Consider the following 20,409-nt stretch of genomic DNA (forward strand, 5'->3'; position numbering starts at 1 on the left):
ACAGTGAGGACAGCGAGAGACGATACAGTGAGGCTGGAGAGAGAGGATACAGTGAGGACAGCGAGAGAGGATACAGTGAGGCTGGAGAGAGAGGATACAGTGAGGCTGGAGAAAGAGGTTACAGTGAGGACAGCGAAAGAGGGTACAGTGAGGACAGTGAGAGAGGATACAGTGAGGACAGCGAGAGAGGGTACAGTGAGGACAGTGAGAGAGGATACAGTGAGGACAGCGAGAGAGGGTACAGTGAGGACAGCGAGAGAGGGTACAGTGAGGACAGCGAGAGAGGGTACAGTGAGGCTGGAGAGAGAGGTTACAGTGAGGACAGCGAGAGAGGGTACGGTGAGACTGGGGAGAGAGGATACAGTGAGGACAGCGAGAGAGGGTACAGTGAGGACAGCGAGAGAGGGTACAGGGAGGACAGTGAGAGAGGATACAGTGAGGACAGCGAGAGAGGGTACAGTGAGGACAGCGAGAGAGGGTACAGTGAGGACAGCGAGAGAGGGTACAGTGAGGACAGCGAGAGAGGGTACAGTGAGACTGGGGACAGAGGTTACAGTGAGGACAGTGAGTGAGGATACAGTGAGGACAGCGAGAGACGATACAGTGAGGCTGGAGAGAGAGGATACAGTGAGGACAGCGAGAGAGGATACAGTGAGGCTGGAGAGAGAGGATACAGTGAGGCTGGAGAAAGAGGTTACAGTGAGGACAGCGAAAGAGGGTACAGTGAGGACAGTGAGAGAGGATACAGTGAGGACAGCGAGAGAGGGTACAGTGAGGACAGTGAGAGAGGATACAGTGAGGACAGCGAGAGAGGGTACAGTGAGGACAGCGAGAGAGGGTACAGTGAGGACAGCGAGAGAGGGTACAGTGAGGCTGGAGAGAGAGGTTACAGTGAGGACAGCGAGAGAGGGTACGGTGAGACTGGGGAGAGAGGATACAGTGAGGACAGCGAGAGAGGGTACAGTGAGGACAGCGAGAGAGGGTACAGGGAGGACAGTGAGAGAGGATACAGTGAGGACAGCGAGAGAGGGTACAGTGAGGACAGCGAGAGAGGGTACAGTGAGGACAGCGAGAGAGGGTACAGTGAGGACAGCGAGAGAGGGTACAGTGAGACTGGGGACAGAGGTTACAGTGAGGACAGTGAGTGAGGATACAGTGAGGACAGCGAGAGACGATACAGTGAGGCTGGAGAGAGAGGATACAGTGAGGACAGCGAGAGAGGATACAGTGAGGCTGGAGAGAGAGGATACAGTGAGGCTGGAGAAAGAGGTTACAGTGAGGACAGCGAAAGAGGGTACAGTGAGGACAGTGAGAGAGGATACAGTGAGGACAGCGAGAGAGGGTACAGTGAGGACAGTGAGAGAGGATACAGTGAGGACAGCGAGAGAGGGTACAGTGAGGACAGCGAGAGAGGGTACAGTGAGGACAGCGAGAGAGGGTACAGTGAGGACAGCGAGAGAGGGTACAGTGAGGCTGGAGAGAGAGGTTACAGTGAGGACAGCGAGAGAGGGTACGGTGAGACTGGGGAGAGAGGATACAGTGAGGACAGCGAGAGAGGGTACGGTGAGGACAGCGAGAGAGGGTACGGTGAGACTGGGGAGAGAGGTTACAGTGAGAACAGTGAGTAAGGGTACGGTGAGGACAGTAAGACAGGATAAAGTAAGTCCAGAGAGAGACAGGATACAGTGAACGTGAGTGAGAACTTTACCTGCTATACTGAGAACAGGGACGTTACTGTAACTATAAACAGATTAAAAGTCTGAAGTGTGATCGCTGAGCTCACCGAGGAATAAAGCCTTCAGAGACACTCTGTTAGAGAAGAAGCCTTATGAATTATATAAAAGTAGTCTTTGTGTGCACACACACACACACACACACACACACACACACAGACACACACACACACACACACTGATGGTCATGCTTTCTGTCTGATTTGTCCTGGAGCTGTAACTGGGATATGACATAATGGTTGCCAGGCGTTTACTGCCGTGTTGACTGGGTGTCAGGTCTTGACTGACGGGAAGGATGGTGGCCGAGACTCCACGACATGTCAGATCAGTAATTACACACACACACACACACACACACACACACACACACACACACACACATTCTCTCTTTTTTGCCGTATTCTATACACTTTCTCCTCGCTTGTCTTTCTTTTTCAGACTTTTTCTGTCTTTTACCGTCTGCCAGCATCTAGCTATCGATCTATCTCTCTACATTTTCCTTTTCTATAATTGTCTCCCTCCACCTGTCCGCATCTGTGTCTCTCAAAATTCCTTTTACTCCCATATCATCTATTTTTCTTCTTCTTTATGCTCCTCTCTCTCTCTCTCTCTATGCATTTTATTGAGGACTTTTGTCTTTGTCTCACTTTTTCTCCAATTTCCTTTCTCTTTCTCGCTCTTTGCTTATGTCTCTTTGTTTCCCTCTCTCTATCTTTCCCTCTCTCTATCTTTCCCTCTTTCGCTCGATCACTCACTCTCTATGCTATCTATTTCCCACCTTTATTGCCAGTTTTACTCTGTTGTTCAAATTTGATCACTCTTTCTTTCCTTCTTTCTTTCTTACTTTTTTTCTTTCCTTTCTTTCTCTTTCTTTCCCTCCCTCAGTGGTTAAGGTTCAGTGTTTTCTGCCTTTACACACTAGGAAACATGAAGGAAAGAAATTCTCTCTATACTTAGACAAATAAAAGCTCTCTCTCTCTCTCTCTCTCTCTCTCTCTCAGTGCTCTGGTCTCTAAAGTAACAGTTGTTCTTATAAATAAACAGAAGAAAGCTTTTTTTTTTATTTTTCTTCACGTCACTCTGACACGCTTCACTCCACACCTCAGGTCAGTCTGACCCCCCGAGAAATCAAACATGTCCAGGAGAAGGGCTTCGGAGCTGCTTTTCCACACGCTGGAATAAAATCAAAAATAAGATCGAATATATATATACATTTCTTTTTTCAGCAAAGCTTTGTTCGTCGGAGTCGCTGTAAGATTGCTGTCGTGTCTCCGTGTCCGCGGCGCCCTGTGTGTGTGTGTGTGTGTGTGTGGTTATACGGAGGGATTAGTTTCACGTATAAAGTGGACTAGCTAGAGCAAGTGCAGATAGGGAGAGGGATTCTGATAAAACTTTAACATCGTAATATAAGGCTTTAATGAAATAGTGAAGATGACACACACGCACACACACACACACACACACACACAATTATCACCAATAAAAGAATGCCTGCATGCAAACTTTATCTATCTAACCTCTCACCTGAGTGTGAGGCGCCTTGTTCTGATTGGTCGGAACGCGTTAATTAATTTCCTCTATTGGTTATCGTTTCTATGGTAACAACTGGATCGTGCTGCATCACTGGGTATTTTATTTTATTGTGATTTAAACACAAAGTGTGCGTGTGTGTGTGTGTATGTGTGTGTGTGTGTGTGTGTGTGTGTGTGTGTGTGTGTGTGTGAGTAGGTGTTTTCTGGGAACTGTCATACCTGGTGTAAGTCGAGCGTGATGGTGATGTAATGGTACTGCATGCCGTTCTTGATGCTTGGACTCTGCCACCACTTGTTGGTGCCGTCGATGGCGAACTCGATCGGGTGATGCTCTGAAAATATATATTTTTTTTTATTATTTTTTTTAAATCTACACAAAAATTTAAAGACATTTATGTATTAGACGCTGTTGCTAGGCAACTGGGAGACTGTAGCCACCTAGGACAAAGCAGCTAGTGCATGTAACAAGTTATAAAGCTTTATGACTGCACTAGTATTAGCCAACACATAAATATACATTATATTATATTTTATTATATTATATTATATTATATTATATTATATTATATTATATTATGGTATATTTTATTATATTATATTATGTTATATTTTATTTTATTATATTTTATTATATTATATTATATTATATTATATTATATTATATTATATTATATTATATTATATTATGTTATATTATATTATGTTATATTATAACTGATGACTCTATCATACTGTGTTATTGGAGGGTGTGAAAATGCACTCATAGGCTTTATACACACACACCGTACACAAACACAATCTGAAATGCTTCTCAGTATACTCTCAGTGTGTGTGTGTGTGTGTGTGTGTGTGTGTGTGTGTGTGTGTGTGTGTGTGTGAGCATTGGCTTTGGAATGCATGGACATATGAGCTCAAAGAAGCTTTGATAAGAGCATCACAAATGGATTAGTTACACACTGTGCTCTCAGTGTGTGTGTGTGTGTGTGTGTGTGTGTGTGTGTGTGTGTGTGTGTATTATAATGTATATGAACTAGAGTTGTATAATCACTGCAATGTCACACAAAGAGAGAGAGAGAGAGAGAGAGAGAGAGAGATTAGATATAGGGATCTAGAAACAGAAGGACAGAGGGACAGACATACAGAGACTGAAGTAAGAGATGGAGACAGAGTGATAGAAACCGAAGGAGAGACAGACAGGTATATAAAAAGATAAAAAGAGAAAGAGGAAGACAGACATAATTTAAGAAAGATGAAAGACAGAGACAAACACAGGGTGGTATTGGTGTTGGGGGTGTTGGGGTGGTATGGGTGTTGCGGCTATTGAGGGTGTTGAGGTGTTGTGGCTGTTGGGGGTGTTTAGGCTGTTTGGGTTGTTGGGGGTGTTGGAGGTGGTATGGGTGTTGGGATTTTGTGGCTGTTGAGTTGTTGGGGTGTTCAGGATGTTGGGGTGTTCAGGCTGTTGGGGGTGTTATGGGTGTTGGGGTGGTGTGGCTGTTGGGGGTGTTGGGGGTGTTGGGGGTGGTATGGGTGTTGGGGGTGTTGGGGGTGGTATGGGTGTTGGGGGTGTTCAGGCTGTTGGGGGTGTTGGGAGTGGTATGGGTGTTGGGGTTTTGTGGCTGTTGAGTTGTTGGGGGTGTTCAGGCTGTTGGGGGTGTTGGGAGTGGTATGGGTGTTGGGGTGTTGTGGCTGTTGGGGGTGTTCAGGCTGATGGGGGTGTTGGGGGTGGTATGGGTGTTGGGGTTTTGTGGCTGTTGAGTTGTTGGGGGTGTTCAGGCTGTTGGGGGTGTTGGGAGTGGTATGGGTGTTGGGGTGTTGTGGCTGTTGTGGGTGTTCAGGCTGATGGGTGTGTTTGGGGTGGTAAAGGTGTTGGGGTGGTGTGGCTGTTGGGGGTGTTTAGGCTGTTGGGAGTGTTGGGGTGTTGTGGGTGTTGGGGTGGTGTGGCTGTTGGGGGTGTTTAGGCTGTTGGGGGTGTTGGGGTGGTATGGGTGTTGGGGTTTTGTGGCTGTTGAGTTGTTGAGGGTGTTCAGGATGTTGGGCTGTTCAGGCTGTTGGGGGTGTTCAGGCTGTTGGGGGTGTTGGGGTGTTGTGGGTGGTATGGGTGTTGGGGTGTTGTGGCTGTTGAGTTGTTGGGGGTGTTCAGGATGTTGGCGTGTTATGGCTGTTGGGGGTATTGGGGATGTGGGGGCTATTGAGGGTGTTGGGGATGTTCAGGCTGTTTGGGGTTGTTGGGGGTGGTATGGGTGTTGGGGTGTTGGGGGTGTTGGGGTGGTATGGGTGGTATCGGTGTTGGGGTGTTGGGACGTATAACTAAGCATATAAAATGATTGTGAAATATATGTGTGTGTGTGTGTGTGTGTGTGTGTGTGTGTGTGTGTACCGTAGTATCTTTCGCTCCTCTGGTTACACACTCGACACTGGGGGTTGCGGACCGGTTGTCCCGGGACGTGCTCCACCAGCTTACAGAACATCTCAGCTCCGCTCTGTCCACATGTAGCGTTCGCACTGATGTTGGCCATGGAGGCCAGATTCAACACTGCGGGGAACAGACCTGCACACACACACACACACACACACACACACACACATACACACACACACACACACACACACACACACACACACACGCACATATACTGTGTTCAGCGCAATGGTTCCTGTATTGACATTTCTGTGGAAAAATGTGTGTGTGTGTGTGTGTGTGTGTGTGTGTGTTTAATCAGTGAACTGTTCTATCAGGGAGGGAAAAAAAGCTCATATCCCTGCGTCCCTGTTGTTTCCCTCAGCTGCTCAGAGACCAGACTACTGTGTGTGTGTGTGTGTGTGTGTGTGTGTGTGTGTGTGTGTGTAAGAGAAAAAGAGAAAGAAAAAGAGAGAGAGAGAGTTTGCATGTGTGAATTCCTGATATGTCAGTTAAGAACAGCTTCATGTACCTGGCTTACTGTAAGCTTTAGATTGGAGATGTGATTGTGTGTGTGTGTGTGTGTGTGTGTGTGTGTGTGTGTGTGTGTGTGTGCGTGTGTGTGTGTGTGTGTAAATGTGACGGCTCTGATTCAGAGAACACAGAGCCAGCTCTCTGAAATCATTCCCAGCTGTTCATCCAGATGTTTCTAAAAGAACTACTGAACATCTGAGACATGCATAACACACACACACACACACACACACAGTTCCACACAAGAAATAAGCATTCCTACCATTGCAAGCCACAGTGAGAGTGAAGCTGAAACAACAGAAGACTCTGCACTCAGAGAGAGGGAGAGAGGGAGAGAGAGAGAGAGAGACAGAGAGAGAGGGAGACAAAGTGAGAGAGAGACAGAGAGAGAGAGACAAAGTGAGAGAGAGGGAGAGAGAGAGGGAGAGAGAGAGGGAGAGAGAGAGAGACTCAGATGTACAGTAACAGTACAGACGTTAGCATAAACTGGCCTGAGTACTGTACTGTACATCAAACTAATCCCAATGTGTCTTTTGGCCCTTCTTCTGTTAAGATTCTCGATTCTGGTCAAAAGGTATTAATTAATATCTACAAAATTAAACTCAAACCTCAATTAATAAAAACTAAACCCCACAATTAAAACATAAACCTTAGGACTGTAAAGATAAAAAGTCATTGTTAACCAAAAGATATCAAACAGAATCAAAACTCATCTAAACATTGGCCTTGTAAATAAAACCTAAAGCTTGTGAATAAAACTAAACTCCTAAACCAAAACTTCACAATTATAATTATCCTAATCAATACAATTTACAAAATTTACAAAAGATTTAACCTAATAAACTGATTTGCCTTGTTTCCAAATCCATACGTTTGGTAATAACAGTTAACGGCTAATAGAAAAGTTTAAACTTTCAATAAAAAAAACATTGAAAAATATATCATATATAAACATATTTACACTCACCTAAAGGATTATTAGGAACACCTGTTCAACTTCTCATTAATGCAATTATCTAATCAACCAATCACATGACAGTTGCTTTAATGCATTTAGGGGTGTGGTCCTGGTCAAGACAATCTCCTGAACTCCAAACTGAATGTCAGAATGGGAAAGAAAGGTGATTTAAGCGATTTTGAGCGTGGCATGGTTGTTGGTGCCAGACGGGCCGGTCTGAGTATTTCACAATCTGCTCAGTTACTGGGATTTTCACGCACAACCATTTCTAGGGTTTACAAAGAATGGTGTGAAAAGGGAAAAACATCCAGTATGCGGCAGTCCTGTGGGCGAAAATGCCTTGTTGATGCTAGAGGTCAGAGGAGAATGGGCCAACTGATTCAAGCTGATAGAAGAGCAACTTTGACTGAAATAACCACTCGTTACAACCGAGGTATGCAGCAAAGCATTTGTGAAGCCACAACACGCACAACCTTGAGGCGGATGGGCTACAACAGCAGAAGACCCCACCGGGTACCACTCATCTCCACTACAAATAGGAAAAAGAGGCTACAATTTGCACGAGCTCACCAAAATTGGACAATTGAAGACTGAAAAATGTTGCTTGGTCTGATGAGTCTCGATTTCTGTTGAGACATTCAAATAGTAGAGTCAGAATTTGGCGTAAACAGAATGAGAACATGGATCCATCATGCCTTGTTACCACTGTGCAGGCTGCTGGTGGTGGTGTAATGGTGTGGGGGATGTTTTCTTGGCACACTTTAGGCCCCTTAGTGCCAATTGGGCATGGTTTAAATGCCACAGGCTACCTGAGCATTGTTTCTGACCATGTCCATCCCTTTATGACCACCATGTACCCATCCTCTGATGGCTACTTCCAGCAGGATAATGCACCACGTCACAAAGCTTAAATCATTTCAAATTGGTTTCTTGAACATGACAATGAGTTCAGTGTACTAAAATGGCCCCCACAGTCACCAGATCTCAACCCAATAGAGCATCTTTGGGATGTGGTGGAACGGGAGCTTCGTGCCCTGGATGTGCATCCCACAAATCTCCATCAACTGCAAGATGCTATCCTATCAATATGGGCCAACATTTCTAGAGAATGCTTTCAGCACCTTGTTGAATCAATGCCACGTAGAATTAAGGCAGTTCTGAAGGCGAAAGGGGGTCAAACACCGTATTAGTGTGGTGTTCCTAATAATCCTTTAGGTGAGTGTAGGTATATATATATATATATATCCTAATCTGCAGGTCTTTGGATTGTGGGAGGAGACCAGAGTACCTACGATCACAAGGAAAACATACAAATGCCATGCCATTTTCTAAACTATAAAAATCAATGAAACATATCCGTAGCAAACATAAAAAAGTGCAGGCTTGAAAATAAAACCTGATTATTAATTAGCCAATATATTGAAATTTAATCTTTAGTCTTGGATATAAAACCTAAACTTCAAAAATTTCATACAGCTTAATTCCTAATGAAATTAAACATAAATATTAAAAATTAAACAATTAAATTAAATTAAAATTTTGCTTAGAAAATAAAAAATGACCCTCAAATATTTAATAAAAAAAGCATCTAAACTTACATAATTAATCATTTAAGGGCTACAAATAAAATCTAATTTTGACACTTAAAACCTAAACCTTTAAAAAACAGCTGAACTGATGTCCATAAGTCCATTAAGTGCCATTATTTTTGAGCAACATTAGCCTTGTATCTCTAGCACAAAACTAAAACAGAAAACATCTAAAAAATAATAATAATAATAATAATAATAATAACCTGCTGTCGCTGCTTCTGCTGAACCGAGCAAAAGAGCCGTGAATAAAAAGTAAAACGTGCAGGTGTACGAGTGTGAAGGACGTGTATGTGTGCATGTGTGTGTGGGCGTGTGTCTGAGTGTGTGTACGTTTTACTGTCCTTCATTTAAATAAAAAGAACTAGTTAAAGAAAACGTTGTTTATTCTCCGCACACATTTCACAACTTGCTGAAATATTTGCACACACTCGAAGGACACACACTCGAAACAAAGTTAAACAAAGTGCCTGTAACACATCACCACTCAATAGACCTTTGTTTGTCTTCACTGGCAAATTTCCCAAATTTCCTTGAGTTTTATAACCTTAATTATTTATTAGCCTTATTTTGACTGTAAACTCTTCATATTAAACTGCTGACTTGTTTACTTTGATCCCGTGGGATTAGCTATTAGCCAGTGATACAGTAGGTAGTCCTGGTTACTGGCAATGACTTTATGTTTTCGTTTTAATGTTTCGATAGTTAGAACTGCAATACAACTTTCAAGTTCTTCGGCCATGAGTTCAATGGCATTTTTGCTCAGTTCTATACAGTGCATCATCATGTTATAGAATATTCTATAACATAAAATGATATAAAATCAAGCAATGAGATGAAGGCTGATATCAAAGCAACCTGGTCAGCAACCTGGTCCTCCTTGCCAAATTGCATTGATGCAGTAAAATTTGTGCTAAAGGAGACTTAACCAAATATTATGTGTAATTTAGCCTAATTTCAAAAAGTTGGACATTCCTGTACTTCAAACTCTTTTTGAGTTACTGGATTTTTTACTTTCATCAGGTGTAAGTTGCAATCTTCAAAATTCAAATAAAAAATGGCAAAATATTGGTGGAATGGTAGGGTAGTGGTTAACGCCTCGCACTTCCAGTTAAAATATTTATACTTGACCTTATAGATCTTCTGCTATAAAACACATGTTCTATAGATTTTTACTCAGTTTTATAGAATTCAATAAAAAAGACTGCTCCAATATGCATGCTCTATAGACTTTTTACTCAGTTCTATAGAAATTTATTGACCTCCAATACTTTCTGCTTTGAAGTTAATGTCCTATAGATTTTTTTCATTATTTCTATCGAACTCTGAGGACCTGCACTAAGAATATCCAGATATTCTGCTTTGAAGTGCATATCACCTGGTATTTGTACTTGCAATAGGAATGTATAGATCTGATGCTTAAAATGCATATTCTACCCCTTTTCCATACAGTTCTATAGATTCTATTATATGCCTCCAGTAAGCATCTAAGGAACTTCTGCATTTGATGTTCTATAGATTTTCATGTAGTTTTATAGAACTCTATAGACATGAAATTCGACCCAGTAGACTCTGTAATATGACAGTGATGTTTTACAGATGTGGCACTGATTCTATGGAACTATATAAGGATCTGAGTATGTATGAATGTTCTATTGAACATCTATACTGTTTATAAAATACCTCCTTTAAAGGAAGCTGTTAGTTAGAATTTCTACTCTGTAATAAAATATCCATAATTTCCATAAAAGATCTTCTTGTCCTTGCCAACAGTTGTAAAATCATTGTTCAGTCTTTGATGGATTATAAATTCTCTTTAATTCTCCATTTGTGTCTCGCGAGATCTGCCTACAGACGTGTTCAGATTCATTAGCGGGAAGCCTGTGGCCATTTCTTTGTTGAAGTGAGTCCTTTCACTCCCATTCTATTCCTTTTAAGCTGCGTTGTTTACGGTTTGCTTGTCATTATCACACAAGTTTGTTGACAACGGCTCAGAAAGCGGTAGCCCTTATTGACTAAATTGAATTGAACGGGGTGGAGACTGTGGACAAAGTACTTCCTAACCAGGAAAACGTCCATCACTATTTAATGCTGTAGAGGTACTGATATTATATTTGTATTTTAATTATCTATTGATTGATTGATTGTAGATTATTTTATAGCTATATATAGATATAGAACATTTCATAGACAGTGTGTAGTCAATATTTAGGCGATTAGATCATGCAAATGACCAAGAACTACCAACGAACTTCAATTTGAGACAGTTCAACTATTAGTTCAGGAATGTAGAAAAGGCCACTTAGTAACAGACCCAAGCCTTGATAAATTGGAACAGTTGCATCAGGAAGGGAATCCAGTATTAGCCATAATGAAACCATTCCTATAGAACCATTTAATAACCAGACCTGTATTTCTATAGAAATACAAAAGTTGTAAAGGATTGCCATTCTTTTAACCTTTTGAACATTTTATCAGGGAAACTACTAAGAACAATAAGACAGCTTACAAATGTAACACAAAGTGAATAAATGTGTCATGAAATAGTTGTCAATTCAGCTTAATTTCCATTAAACATACAGTACAGCTCGGTTGGTGTGGTGTGAAATTATATGCTACCTAAGCAGCGAATCCACTATAATATTCTCGAAGCTATCGATATACATTACATGGTCACAAAAACCACCCCACGTTTTTATGGTGATTGAAGAAATTGTAATAAGGACTTAATGAAACATTAGTCATTCGTAAGACAGCTCTAAAAATCCTATCAAGACCTTTCTGAAGTCTCTGCACACCTCCGCATTCTGAGAAATTTTTTTTCCTGAAATATCTCCATTTATACAAAAAAAGAAGAAAAGAAAACCTTCACCCCAGCGGGAGCCATTTACGGAGCAATTAGGGAGCCATGGTTTTCAATTAAAAGCCACCATCACTTTGGAGTGAACGTTTCGCCACTTTGAAAAGACCCTGTTGTCACATAACAGCGTTGTGAAGTGACCAAGCAAGGTTAATGCTATTCCACTCGAACAAAAGCTCTACAGTCTCTTCAAAGAAAAAAAAAAAACATCCATGGCCACACTTTCTACAAAAGAGATTAACATTTAAAAGAAAGAGGGACGTCATGTTCTGCCATTTTTTTACGCCTTTTTCTCTCTCACTCGTTCAGTCGTTCACCGGTTCACGTCCCTCCTCTTCCTCTAAAAGATTTAAAACTGATAATTATTCGCACATGAAGGGTCACATTCAAAGCGTCTAAAATGATTTAATGCATCATAAGTACACGCTGCTCGACTTTACAGGACGCTGGGTTCTTTAATGGAGGAGACGTTGATAAACTGGGATACAGATTAAGGACTAAATCAGTTTCTAAGTGTATGTATACACATCTGTGTGTGTATATGTGTGTGTGTGTGTGTAAAATTTCATCACAATGTTACATAAATAGTCAAATGCTATAATTGTTTTAAGTTGTTCATTTACATCATCAAGTAATGTCATTTACTGCGATGGATTGGGTGTACCCCGCCTTGTACCCCAAGTCTCCTGGGTTAGGCTCCAGGCCCCCTGCGCCCCTAAATACAGGATAAGGCAGTATATAAGATAAGATGAGTGAGTGAGTGAGTAATGTCATTTATGGTTGAAAACCAAATATCAATAACATGAAGATGGTTCTGGCCTCGACTGGTGTTGACAGCTGTCTCTTCGAGAACTTAACTTGGCTGCAGTTGCTCGATAGTTCAGGACTGGAATTTGCTACAAGTCTACCTGAGTCTCCAATAACTACCTGGACTCCATATTAACATCAATTAACATCAACTGTTATGCTGAACTGCCTCCCACCCTACACACTGTATGAATGCAGATCAATTCTGCTTTCTGATTCACCCAAATGAGGATGGGTTCCCTGATTGAGTCTGGTTCCTCTCAAGGTTTTTTCCTATTACCATCTCAGGGAGTTTTTCCTGTCCACTGTCGCCCTCGGCTTGCTCACCAAAGACTATCTGACCATTGTGATCCCTACACATTCACATTCCATACAAACATAAATAATTCTTTTGACTGTGTAAAGCTGCTTTGCGAGAATGATAATTGTTAAAAGCGCTATACAAATAAAATTGAATTGAATTGAATAACATCGATAAAATTAGAAACAAATTAGAATTTTAAAAGTTTAAAAACAATTCAAAACTTACGTTAAAAGTTAAAAAAGTTTAAGTTAAGGTACAAATCAGGTTAAAGTTCGAGCAAAAGTAAAATTCATTGATCAAGTAAAAGTTTACATTATTCATATCAAAGATCACATAAAAGTTTAAGGCAAAGTTCAAATAAACGTTAGTTCATTGTTCAAGTGAAAGCCAAAGTCATTCAAGTTAATATTCAAATCAAAGGTCTAGGCCAAGTCATTGTGAAAGATCAAATCTTTCAAGTTCTGTTAAAGACAAGGCCAAAGTCAACATTCATGTCAAAACCCTTTTTTTTTTGTTTCAGTCAAATTTATTCAAAGTCAAAGTAAAAATTCAAGTCATTGTTCAAATCAAAGCTTATGTCATTCTTCAAGTTAATGCTCAAGTTAAAAACCAAAGTTAATGCTCAAGTTAAGTGAAGGATCAAGTCAATACCCCAATCTTTATTCTAATCAATGTTCAAGTTTAAGGCCAAAGTTCAACTAAAAGCACTACTGCACCTCACATATAGTACTGTACATGCCACAGAAAAGTCATTCAAATAATTACTTACATAAGGACAGATCATTATTTTATGTGTATATAATATTTTTGCATTAATTTACGATGTACAATATGCAATCATGTTGGTAAAGTCGATGAAATAGTCGTTGTTAATTAATTTAGTCTCACACCACGAATTTATTCTGAGTAAATCAAAAGTTCTTATTAACAGTGCCAATTACTGCAGAGCTGACTGAACATATTTAACATAGCATCTAGGTTCTGTCTTCATTTATTGCCTATTTTTACACTGTAATAAACAACCACATGTCAGAATATTATATAATACATTGATTCTAAGGTTTTGTTGGAAATGTATTTCTGTCTTTCTCCGTATTTTCCACATTCATTCATTCCGTTCCTGGTATTTCTCTCTGATTAGTTTTATATCTCTCTCTAATCCCCTTTCCATCTCTCCTTCCATCTCTCCCTTTCTCTCGCTCCATCATTTCGAGCGGTGGATCGATATCTGCGCTGATGCCTCTCCTGCGTTTTTGCTGATTCTTCATCCAATTTGACAAAACTAATTACAGTTTCGTGCTGAGCCTGCCATCATGATGAGGCTCCACTTTGGAGCAAAATGAATCCCTCCATCCCTGCCCATCTCTCTTCTCTTTCCCTGATGCACTTTTTATGTTCTACCACTGTAACTGTTAGATAGATAGATAGATAGATAGATAGACAGACAGACAGACAGACAGATAGATAGATAGATAGATAGATAGATAGAAAGACAGACAGACAGACAGACAGACATAATTTCAAATAAAAAATTTACCACAAAGATTTTCTTACATAATGCGTTTTTTCCCTTAAAAAAAAAAAAAAAAAAAACTATAGTTTTAGAAGTATGGCAGTCTCTTCCCAAAAACATCTTGGTCTACCCCTTCAAGCAAAAAAAAAAAAAAAATATATATATATATATATATATATATATATATATATATATATATATATATATATATATATATATATATTGCATATATTTTGGTCATTTTCATATTGAAAGTTCTGTCTACATCCCAGTCTTAACTCCTTAGAAGGTTTTGTATCCAGGTGCTTAGCGGAATTCTCGATGCCATCAATCTTCTGAGCTGCAAAACAGCCCTGAGCATTAATAATCCACCAGCACATTTTACACATGACTTCCTTGTATTTGACATCTTTTCTTTCTTTTTTTTTTCCACGATCATGCCCAAAAGGTTTAATTTTTGGTCTTATCAGAACACAGCACAAAACTTCACAAACTCAACCGTGTGCGTATTTTTTTTATATCGCCAAACTCAAGAATCATAATTATAATGTATAGGAACAAATCCAAGAAATACAAAACAACAAAACAATGCATTAGGAAAACAAGGCTAATGCCCACAAGACTTTCAGAATCTCAGAAATGCTGTACATGCTTGTGGGAGTAGCACTGTATGCACTGCATTATCGCTCACTTGGATTCATACTTGGTCTCAAGATGTCCTCTCAATTAGACTCAGATTTATACTGTACCTGGGCTTGTTTCAGTTTTGGGTATTGGTTTTGCTAAAAACTGGTTTGGGCCTATCTGAAGTTTCTATCTATCATTTTATTTTCCATACAGCTTTTCCTGTTTTTGATCATTTAAGGGACTGGAACCAATCACAGGAAGCTCTAACATAACCTAATTCATTAACATAATGTATATACCAGGAAACTGGTGACAGAATCACGGGCACCCAAGGCTCACTCACGGCTGCAGGCAAACGCTTGAAAAACGTCAATGCTGGTGGGATTAGAAAGGCACCAGAACCACAGCCCAAGAACCAGAACCCATCAGAGAGATCAAGACTACTGACCCGGCCTCCAAACTCCCCAGATCACAACCCGATCAAGCCCCATGAGATGCACCAGATAAACAAGTCTGATCCATGGAGGTTCCACCCTGCAACCCCCAGACACAGTGTGGAGACACCCTGAAGAAGTCAGGGCAGATGTTATGGCTGATCGGTGTATTTGCAATTTGGAAACACTGGTCAGCCTACACAATATGATTTGTAACTGTGGGATGAAACCCACCAAGCACTGGGGGAACATATAAACTCCACCTGTTGGTGAGATTCAAACTGCCATCCCTGCAGGTGCACAAAAACAGTGCCACTAAGCCACCATGCCACCCATGACACATTCCACTTCTTCTATGGACTGGAACATTGACATGAATGAAGCCAACTATTTTAACCTAAAGCTTTGGCTTCCAGAGAGATTTGATGGTTTTCATGACTGCTTCGCCTTTATCCTGACTTCATCTTCACTGATGGTCTCAACACGATCTCAGGTAGTCCTTAAACATCACAAATGCATCCTTAGCAGTAAACCTACCAATCAGAGACACTTAGCACACTACTCCATGCCTGATCCCCAAACTTTACTTTCCAGCTATAGAAGTAAACTCTAGAGTATATCTTTAGGAAAGCATAGGAGTAGGTGTGCAACCAGGGTTTGTTAAGCCTTCCCCTTTGCAGCCTTTAGGGCTTGACATGCCAAATAGCTTCTTATAAAAGCGTTATTATTATTATTATTACTATTATTGTTGTTGTTGTGTTAGCACAATGCCTGTGTCCTCCAACACAAATAGATTTATGGATTTTCTGCAGATTACAGGAAATGAATTTGATTTCCTTTCTGATTTTTTTTCTGTTGTTCCTCAAAGTGCTTCTTGCAACAACAAAAAAACCCCAGAAAAAAACGAAAAAAAAAAAACACCGGACATGCCCGATAACATCTGCATCTGATGTTTTCTCCCAGGCTGAGAAAGCCAGATTGCTGAACTTCTCACACTCTACAGACTCAAACACAGAACAGGTGAATATTCACACCATAAGAAGGGAGGTGTTCCCATACTTGTTTCTCCATATCATTAAGAGCAAAACTACAGTAGCCAATCATCTGTGAGGTCACAGAAGTCGGGCGTTATCACTTTCCGACCAGTGTGCGGGAGCATGACAGGGAAGGGCCACGCGACTCTGTTGCGTTGAAGGCTGTTTGTGATTTCTACAAGGCCACGAATAACTGAAGACGTTTAACATTGAAGAGATTCTTTTCTTAAACGAAACGAGGAAAGAAATTCAGGGAAAAAAATCAATATACATCAGTTCTATATCCTCCAGGGGTGCCAATACTTTCACACACACCATCCCCTAAAACGGAAAAATAAAAATTCACATAACATAGTTACTGCCTATGCTGTGAAGGAGTGCCAATAATTCTGAGACGAGAGTTCAATAATTTCTAATTTCACTCACACACACACACACACACACACACAGCACGTTAAAGGAGGTCACGATGGAGATGATTGATGCAGTGGCATTTACGTTTCATCCTGCTGGTATCCATCAACATGTGTGTGTGTGTGTGTGTGTGTGTGTGTGTGTGTGTGTGTGTGTGTGTGCTGGCACTAAATGACAAAACACATCAACCCCGCCTTTAATCATAAGAACGAGACGGGTCATTGGTCTGCAGCAGCCTTAGAAAGAAGTATTTTTTTCTGTGTGTGTGTGTGTGTGTGTGTGTGTGTGTGTGTGTGTGTGTGTGTGTGTGTGTGTGTGTTTCTACAAGATCGATCAATTTATGGCCATCACTAGAACAGCATTTTCCTTTGGGACACTGCTGAGATCCCCGGTTTGCTATCACACACACACACACACACACACACACACAGATTCTCATAAGCAGATATTACCACTCCAAAATGTCGGCCATTAATTCACCCTAGCCCTGAACTATCATCATAAAATACAGCTCTCCTGCAACAGTGGTGATTCAGCCGTCTACACACACACACACACACACACACACACACACACACACAGAAACTCTTCCAGCTCTACAGTATTTGTTCTATATGGTGCCGTGAGTTAATGATACAGAACGTGTGATTGGTGACATCATCACCCAACAGTTGAGATTTAAATTTCAAATTCAAAAAAACTTTTACAGTTAAAAGGAAGTCGTTGTGCAATGCTGTTGCCAGGCAACGAGGAAACAGCGCAGGTCAGCCATTCTAAAAAATTAGCTAGCTAAAAAATTGTTACGAGACGGTTAAGGATCTATATTGGGCTAAATTAAAAAATTTCATAAAAACCTGGAACTAGGCCCAAGCTTGTGATGATTAGGGTTAGCGTCAAGACTTTAGCGCTACCTTGTGTCACCTGATTCAGAACCTAGCAAGCAACAAGTTAGAGAGCGGCCTTTCCCGCTTCCCCTGATGTTCTCGAGTCTGTTGTATATAATAATCATATTTTACTGGTTAAAGAATGTCAGGGTTACGGCACAAATCCGATCCTGCGCAGTAAACTCCTCAATATTACACTCTAACAGAGAGCGATACCCTAGTGGTATCTCATGGTACTGCAGATGGACCATAAGAGACCATTTGGCAAATAAATTCGTAATTTAAATATTACATTTTCATTTTTTTCTTAATTAGATTTGAAATCATTACTATTAAAAAATTTAAACCGGACTGTATCCTGTATGTCATCATTAGTGAGGAATCACAATTGAAAATCCTAACATTGGCAAAAGCAAAGATGTTAATTGAGAAGTTTTTATTATTTTTATTATAATTATTGTAAAGTGTCAAACAGTCACAGTCAAACAATGCCTTTTTTATTATTCATTTTTATTGTTATGTGGATGCAGACGGATTGTTTTCCTGCACCATATTGCTGAGTAGACGGATGGCATGTGCAACACCTCCTGCCCACATGTCATCCGTCTACTCAACCAGAAAGCACTGGACTGATACAGTATATAATACTGATATATACCGGATATATCGCAGTATATTGTATTGTGTTATGTTCTTCTGTTGCTGCTCCTGTTTGCACATCTGCATGTACACGTTATGTTGTCTTGTGTTATCTTTTCTATTGTACTTTAGAATAGTTTTTGATCATTTATGGATTAAATTTGGTTTGTCTTAGATATTCAGCTAATTATGTGTCCTAGTTAGCTGGTTAGTTTTTTATTAATTTACGTTACATGTATGTAGCACCTTGGTCCTGGAGGAAGGCTGTTTCATTTCACTCCAGTCCAGAATAGACTAGACAAGTCCAGTAGACATGACTCAACTTCTACAGGGTGGGCCATTGATATGGATACACCTTAAAGGTCCTACACATCCCATTTTTCATTAAATGTTAATATGATCTTTAGGGTCCTAATGAAAAGTTTGTATTATACGTTAATTAAAAATTCAAAAGGATTGTGTAAAAAAAACTACTTTTACCTGGTAAAAACTAGCTCTGTTCTCAGCAACCTGTTTCAGTACATGTTCCCTTAAATGCTTATGACCTCTGCTGATACCGCCCCCCCCCCCCCCCCCCCAGTTCTGTGGGGCGTGTCTTCACAACACACGTGGGGTATAGCCACGGAAGTGTAGTCCAGTGCGGGCAATGCTTTGGACTGCATTACCCACAACACAGTGCTTTGTGGGTAATGCAGTCCAAACTGAAAAACGCTGAAATATGGAGCCTGAGCCTGTCGTTTTTGGTTTGATTTAAGTACGGAACCTACGCGCAAGTTTGTAATATCGCCTGACAACGCAGAAATTAAAAGAATGGATGTGATCGACTCGATTTGTCTTTCTCATCACTGCATGGGCATGAATTAACGGGCTGTTACGCTGCCGCGAGTTATTTACAAGTTTCCGACCACTTATAAAGCAGTTTTTAGCAGTTTACATACTAATGACACGTGAGGAGCGGATAGAAATTGTGTCTTGATGTCTGGTGAACGCAGTAACCGGGTCATCGCAGCAGATCCCAATGCAAGACACCATACGAGACCACCCATCTCCCATGCTACAGTTAGCAAACTGCTAATAACTGCTTTATAAGTGGTCAGAAACTTGTAAATAACTCATTAAAGAATAAAGTTACGTTAAAACACCATTGTTTTTCTTGTGAAATTCCCAATAAGTTTGATGTGTCACATGACCCTCTTCCTATTGAAAAAACTAAAGTTGGATCCAAAATGGCCGACTTTAAAATGGCCACCATGGTCACCACCCATCTTGAAAAGTTTTCCCCCTCACATATACTAATGTGCCGCAAACAGGAAGTTAATATCACCGACCATTCCCATTTTATTAAGGTCTATCCATATCAATGGCCCACCCTGTAGATACTATTCTAAATTCTAGAACAATACACTGATAAGTTTTATGGAATAGTGCTTGGAGAACTTTATTAGAACTTTTTTCAAAACTACAACAGTCCAACAGCAGTCCATAATGAAACTGTCTCTCATGAAGACCTTCCCAGGAGAACAAGACCAAAACTGAGCTCTGCTGCAGAGGAGAAGTTCATTTAGAGTCACCAGCCTCAGAAATCACCGATTACCAACCAGCACCTCAGATTAGAGCCGTTATGAAGCTTTACAGAGCAGAAGGAGCAGATAAACATCTCAATATCTACTGTTCAGAGGAGATTATTGTGTGTTTTGGATCAGCAAATCAGGAAAGACCATGGAGTTAGAAGTTGTGTCCATAAAAAGCGTTTCAGTGCCATCAGAGGACCTTTATTTCTCATCATCTCAGTTTCTTCTCTTTCTCCATTCTGATGTGTTCTGTCTGTTTATTGTTCTTTCATCCCTCCATCAAGCCAGTTCAAGACTCGCTCATTTACTACATGCGTGCAAAGTATGACTACGCACTACCAGTACGACTGTTGACTGAACCACGGGACGAACTGCGTGCGGTTTTATGTCACGCCACGTTAACTATGCCATGAAGAACACGATTATGGGATTGCGCCATCCTTATTATTATTATTATTGTTATTATTATAAATGTAATTGAATTACTGATACCTATGAATATATTTTTATGAGTGGAGGTGGGGGTGTGCCGGCGTTTCCATGGTAACAGTGCTTAAGAGCACTTAGAGATGGACGAC

The 20,409-nt window shown here is 40.6% G+C and overlaps 1 protein-coding gene across 7 annotated transcripts in view; it reads right to left on the bottom strand.

Annotated features, from left to right (window-relative positions):
• Window positions 1-20,409, bottom strand: part of lama2 (laminin, alpha 2) — a 124,354-nt gene that overhangs the window by 85,579 nt on the left and 18,366 nt on the right. For all 7 annotated transcript variants that reach the window (XM_053480630.1, XM_053480620.1, XM_053480610.1 and 4 more), the window contains exons 2-3: window positions 5,643-5,813; window positions 3,485-3,597 (exon numbers count right to left, since the gene is read on the bottom strand). In XM_053480630.1, the coding sequence (XP_053336605.1) occupies window positions 3,485-3,597; window positions 5,643-5,813 (284 nt within the window). The remainder of the gene's footprint in view (window positions 1-3,484; window positions 3,598-5,642; window positions 5,814-20,409) is intronic.

The sequence above is a fragment of the Clarias gariepinus genome, chromosome 2 (assembly GCF_024256425.1).
Source record: "Clarias gariepinus isolate MV-2021 ecotype Netherlands chromosome 2, CGAR_prim_01v2, whole genome shotgun sequence".
Lineage (NCBI taxonomy): Eukaryota > Metazoa > Chordata > Actinopteri > Siluriformes > Clariidae > Clarias > Clarias gariepinus.